Source organism: Narcine bancroftii, chromosome 2, assembly GCF_036971445.1.
Source record: "Narcine bancroftii isolate sNarBan1 chromosome 2, sNarBan1.hap1, whole genome shotgun sequence".
In the NCBI taxonomy this organism is placed as follows: Eukaryota; Metazoa; Chordata; class Chondrichthyes; order Torpediniformes; family Narcinidae; genus Narcine; species Narcine bancroftii.
In genome coordinates, this window is record NC_091470.1 from 154,938,095 (window position 1) to 154,944,282 (window position 6,188).

General features: G+C 49.7%; 1 protein-coding gene across 1 annotated transcript; it reads left to right on the forward strand.

The window, feature by feature from the left end:
* The first annotated feature begins 2,087 nt into the window (after positions 1 to 2,087).
* Positions 2,088 to 4,698, forward strand: LOC138752972 (uncharacterized). The gene is made up of 3 exons (XM_069915572.1): positions 2,088 to 3,088; positions 4,145 to 4,267; positions 4,655 to 4,698. The coding sequence occupies exons 1-3, from the start codon at positions 2,638 to 2,640 to the stop codon at positions 4,696 to 4,698; spliced, it is 618 nt and encodes a 205-aa protein (XP_069771673.1). The 5' UTR covers positions 2,088 to 2,637.
* Positions 4,699 to 6,188: the final 1,490 nt, after the last annotated feature.

The window sequence follows — 6,188 nt, forward strand, 5'->3', positions numbered from 1 at the left end:
CCACCTACTGCACTCGTTCAGCCAAAGTGTGGGTAACTTTAGCTGCCGGGCACCACATGGAAGAAGACGTAAATGTTTTTCAGATAAGGACTTGAAAACCCCTTGCTAATGGCGACTCAGTAGCACCATTACTGGCTACGTCCCACTGTCAGACTGATCTGAAGGACAAACGTACTCAACATCAATTCACCAATCCTACCCATGGCAGCTGCATCAGTCAGTAATTCAATTAGAAGAAGGAACCATCAAACAGTCCTTGAGGAGGCAGCCCTTTATCGCCATTATAGTGTGTAACTAGATTGCTTCAGAGAAGATCTAACAACACAAAGATGGGCATCCATGAAACCCCATGGACCATTGGAACTGTATCCGCCATCCATGCCGTGGCCCAGCTCGAGGCTCACTAGAATGACCATCAAGCCAGAGGATTGCTGGACATGTGTTGTGAGTGAGGAAATAGGTTTGGTAGGTCTAAAGGCAAGGACTCTGGACATATAGTTTTGGTAGGGAAGGATTTAATTTACAGAAGGCAAGTGTGGGAAATGGTAACAGATGCAGCATCTCTCTCCCCCCCCCCCCCCGTCTCTCGCTCTCCCTCAAACCCCCCACCCCGTCTCTCTCAATCTCCGTCTCTGTCTGTCTCTGAACGGGTACATACGATGACCAAGGGAAAATCAATACAATGCCCCAGCGCCCCTTGACTCAGTGCAGGCACGGCTCTATGCTACAAAGGACACTAATTAAACACTCCCAACCCATTTAACAGTGCACAACTTACCAAACGTTTCTCCAGCATCCTTCCACATTTCTAGGCCTAGAGTGAAGCAGGGTGGTCCCCAAGCTGGCAAAGAAGGAGAACAAACAACACATGGTACCTTTATAGTGCTGGAGAGGCCAGCCCAGATCGTTTAGCAGGGACCAATGGCTCGTTGCTAGGAGGGTTAATCCAATTACAACAGCCAATGGCCCAAGGCCAAGTACAAGCAGGCTGGAGAGTCCAGTGCAGGTAATTTACATGGGTCCAACAGCAAGGTGTGCACTCATGGGTGGGGAGGAATCAAACCTTGATTGGCAGCTGGTGTGTCCACTGACAAGGTAAACAGAAGTGCTGTCCCAATACAACATGCGATTCACCTCCTGACCCATCAAAATCTTTTTGGTCTGTCACTTTCCCGAGAAGAATGAGAGTGGGTTTTATAGAAATGTATAAAATTATGAAAGGTATAGATCAGATAAAGGTAGGTAAGTTGTTTCCATCGGTGGGGGAGACCAGAACTAGGGGACACAGTCTCAAGATCCAGGGGAGTAGATTAGGACAGAGATGAGGAGGAACTGCTTTACCCGGAGGATGGTGAATCTGTGGAATTCGCTGCTAATTGAAGCAGTGGAGGTGACCTTAGTAAATATATTTAATCAAGGTTGGGTAGATCTTCGCACAGGAAGGCAATTAAAGGATATGGGGAAAAGGCAGGAAGGTGAAGATGAGACCATCACCAAATCAGCCGTGATCTCATTGAATGGCGGAGCAGGGTTGATGGGCTGAGTGGCCTACCCCTGCTCCTATTTCTTATGTTCTTTTGAGTGCATCTCTCTCCCTCAGCACTGGAGAAACTTGATGCTATCCAGGACAAAGCAAGTCACACACCTGAAATATGTGAATGCAGCAAATCACTGTGACTGAGTCGGCAGTTCCCACCCAAGCAGACGGAAGGTTCTGGAACAGGTGCAGAGTAACTTCTCCTTCTGCAGGCTCCTTCCAAGTTACAGAGCATCCTCTCTTGAAAATGTTTCCCTTTTATCCTCATTGTTGTTGGGTCAGAATCCTGCAGCTCCAAGGCTCGTTGAAGTACGCTTGAGGGTCTGCCGGTGCCACCAACATCCCACTCAAGGATAAATATGTCATTTGGGAATGGGGAGTATTCTTCCACCATGGTTCACCTCTTCTCCCACATGCGAGTTGAGCCCTTGGTTATTCAGCTGTACTAAATCAAACCTGCATCTCTACATCCTCCCCAACTGATTTCATGTTACTTTCATTGTTTCTCTTTCAGGGAGGAAGCATGACCTGGAGACTGACATGGTAAGGATTAAAGATATCATTCAGCATCGATGGTTAATGAGGTCACCGACCAAGCTCAGGCCATCGTGTCACGGAAAGATACAGGATGGGGGCAGGCCCTCCCTGTCCAATAGGTCCACTCTGACCCACCCATTTACTCTACTGCTGCACTGACCACATTTTAGTAATTCCGCACACATCAATCCCACCGAGATCCTTCCGCTCACGTACACTTTGGAGACAATTTACACTGGCCGTTTAGCCAGAGGAAGCAAGGAGATCCGGACGAAACCCATGCAGTAGAAGGGAAGGTCGTGCAAACTCCACACAGGCAGTCCGTTTATTATCATCAACCCGACGAAACAGCGTCCCTCCGGTCCATGGGGCACGCACAAAAACATGTCTTATGGTTTGCACAATGAAGCAGCCAGTCAGGTCACTCTCAATTGTGCTCCTCTAAAGTTGTCGAGATGGGGGTCGGTCGCCCTGTCCTCCTCTACTTCCTTGGGAAGTGTAGGCACAGCTGCTCCTTCCTGACTAATGAAGAGGTGTTGTGAGGTCAGGGTAGGTGATCCCTTATGTGCACACCAAGGGACTTGGTGCTCTCCACCCTTTCCGTGACAGAACCACTGATGTGTAGCGGTGAATGGTCGACCAATGGGGAGACAATGTTGATGCTTGGAGATTTTGTTTTAACCAATTCCTTCTTCCTCCAGCCTGTGAGGGATGTCAGTCAAGTGGAGGCCATTTGTTTAATTAGTGGGAATGAAACGGAGGGAGAGGGAATGGTCGCCGGGGATCAGACCTGCAAGCAGAACGGTGGTCCAACGTCTGTGGGGGACCAGCTCCCTTCATTACCCATGAAAAGCAGTGGAGACTCACAAGGCACCAGGAGGAAGCCGGACCTAGGGAATGGCCTCAAGGAAGAGGATCGTTCACAAGCAAACTTTGCTGCTCCGAACAATTACTCACCGATGGATTGCCAGGAAGACCAGGGATACATCAGCCGGGAATCCCGGCCTAGCTCAGGTAGGACAGCTCATTGGCTGAAGATTAGAAGTGCTCGATCCCAGAGTCTGTCCTAGGTGGGAGCAGCATGGGCCCGCCCTCATCCCATCTCCAAGGCTGGCCTGCTATTAAGCAGCATCTTAGAAAGTCAAGGATATGATGCCAATCATTACTGATGGGCAAAGGAGCATCCACAAACAGTCATTTCCATCTGTGGGAGTCCGGTGCTCCTGTTGTGGCCTTCTCTACATCGGAGAGACTGGATGCAGACTGGGGGTCGCTTTGCTGAGTACCTTACCTCCCTCCACATCAGTGACAGGGATCTCCCAGTGCCCAACCCTTTCAATTCTGCGCCCCACTCCCGTGCTGACATGTCTGTCCGTGGCCTCATGTGCTACCTAAACAGGGCCACCTGTAAATTGGAAGGCATTAACATCGACTTCTCCGGTTTCCACTCGCCCACTCTCCAGTTTCCCTCCTTTCCCTTATCTCCTCCAGTTCTCCACCGCCTTCCCTCTCCATTCACAGAAACATTGCCCCTCCTGTTCGCTGGTGTGCCCTCCTTCTCTATGACTCCTGCCTGTGGGACTGTACTCCTCCCCATGACCCTCCCTCCCCCCACCATTTTTGGGGGTGGGGGTACTGCCCACATTCTGCTGACACTTTGATGAAGGGCTCAATCCCACAATATTGGACATGTATCTCTACCTTTGCTACAGTGTTTTTGTTGACCTGCTGAGTTTCTCCCGCATTGTGTTTTCACTTCAACCACGGTGTCGGCAGATTTTGTAGAGTCTGCAAACACGCGCAACTAGCGCCAGGCGAAAGCTAGTTTCTATCCACTGTCACTCCTGAGAGTCGGTGTACTCAGAGAGAGGTGGTGTCCCTTCAAGTAGTCCTACCGCATCCAACGAAATGAGTTTTCCTCCAACGCCAATTCCCCTGATCGAGTGGTTTCCAGTGAGAGATTGTACCTCTGATCGATTGGAATCCCAGTGGGAGGCTCTTTTGCGGGTCCAGTACTCTAGTGATTTGATGGTTTCAGCTGTCAACACTGATTGGTATTTGTTTATTTAGGAACACCTTCACCCGTGCTGGAATTCAGCGGAAATCCAACGGTGAGCGTCACAATAAACACCGGCAAGTGTTTCGTGAACTGCTACTACCAATTAACCAAGAGGAGAGGGCGTCTGGGCCAGGGTCAGAGGAGGACCAGTATCATGCTCCGAGGAGGAGGAAGGCGCAGAAGTGGACGAAGGGTTTCCGATCCAGGAGGAGCAGAGGGATTTAGACTCGGGGAAAGAGGATGGTGGCTCGGCAGAGGCTGCGCACAAGGATTTTTGGCGGTATAATCCAGTGCCACATCAGGAGGAAGGGAAAGAGTCGCACTTTCCGGTGCAGGACACTTCCGGGAATGTTTACTGAGTGAGGAGTGAAGGCCACAGAATGGCCATGTCCTTGCACTGAAGGCAGCTTGTGCCCTGGAGGGCTTGTGAACAAGACTGCTGGTGTTTACCCTCCTATGGACTCTTGAAATTTCTCTCACTTGTTACATGAACCCAGTGACTGGGGATGTTCACCTTACAGGAATGTCCAGCGTTCATTTCAGTCCTCAACACCTCCTTGAATAAAGCACCACCTTCAGCCTGCTTCAGTTGAAGAGGAGGCTACGGCTTCCACAGATCCCCTCCCCGACCTCCTCACACTGGTGCTAATTGTGATCAGATACGAGTGGCAGTGACGGAGGAAAATGGAACTTAGGTCCAGTTGGAAAGGAAGGAGAATAGTTGCTAGGATCACGGACGCAGCTGCCATTTTCATGAGTGCTGTTTCAACACAGGAGCAGGGTCACAAACCTGACTGGTGGCAAAACCTTTAATTTTGGATAGAACATAGTTGGATGAGCTCACGGAGACATAAGCGAGGAGATTGTGGATCGAGAGCTTCATTTGATTTTCTGCGGACACAATAGGCCAAATGCTACGATTATCTTGAATTTCTACCACCTGGAAAATGAATCAACAGCACCTGTGTTTTAGCCACTGTGTCATCCAGTCTCAACTTTAGATCACATTGTACATCATACCTGGATAAATGATGACCAAACATGGACACGGCTCTGAGCTCTTCAGTCTGCTATCCACTGCAATGGAGCTGACACGTTCCACCAATAGCTGTCACTGAATGTGCAAGAATTGGCAGTAAAATAGATGAAAGTCCAAATTGGGTTAAGGGTGAAAGGGGAGCAGTTTAGGGGATCATTAGAGGGGATTTCCTCACGCAGAGAGTGGTGGGAGTGTGGAACGAGCTGCCAGCTGAAGCGAAACAGAAAGCTATCTTAACTGCAAAGAGGCAATTCTGAGTGAAGATAGACTCAGAATCAGATACTCGCCTGCTCCTGCAGATCTTGCAGGCCGTTACATTCCACAAGGTGAAGCCAAACATCATAAATGCCTGTGAGGCTTCATTCCCTGATGGGCTGAACACCCTTTATGCTCACTTTGAAAAGGAGAATTCAACTGTGCCAGTGGGAATCCTGCAGAAGCTGGCGACCCTATGATATCTGTCTCAGAGGCCAACATCAGAACATCTTTCAAGAGGGTGAACCCTCGCGAGGCGACAGGTCCTGACGGCGTGCCTGACTGGGCATTGAGAATCTGTGCCACCCAACGAGTTGGAATATTCATGGATGTTTTAAATCTCTCACGGATGCAGTCAGAAGTTCTCACTGCTTCAAAAGGGCATGAATCATACCAGTGCCCAAGAAAAGCTGAGTGAGCCTGCTTCAATGACTCCTCAATGAGGACTGGTTTGTTCTCTCTTGAATTCCCCTTTATTAAGTCCGCAGTCGGTTCCTCAGCTTTGTAAATTGTTGAGCGCAAGGTCATTGCGGTGACACCACTCAATCTGCTGTTCCATCTCCCTCCTGGACGCTTCCAGGCCCCAGAAGCACTCACATCTACTGCGATGACATGCTTGGAAAGGTTAGTCATGGCCAGAATTAACTCGCACCCAAGTAAAGACCTGGACCCACTGCCATTCACCTACTGCTACAATTGTTCCACAGCAGATGCAATCTCACTGGCTCTCCACCCAGCCCTGGATCACCTGGACAACCGGC

Excerpts from the sequence above, each read along its gene's own strand:
- LOC138752972 (XM_069915572.1), top strand. The coding sequence starts at position 2,638 with ATGTGCACACCAAGGGACTTGGTGCTCTCCACCCTTTCCGTGACAGAA. Across the intron at positions 3,089-4,144 it reads GGAATCCCGGCCTAGCTCAG|GAACACCTTCACCCGTGCTG; the intron begins GTAGGACAGCTC and ends TTGTTTATTTAG. Across the intron at positions 4,268-4,654 it reads GAGAGGGCGTCTGGGCCAGG|GAATGTCCAGCGTTCATTTC; the intron begins GTCAGAGGAGGA and ends TTCACCTTACAG.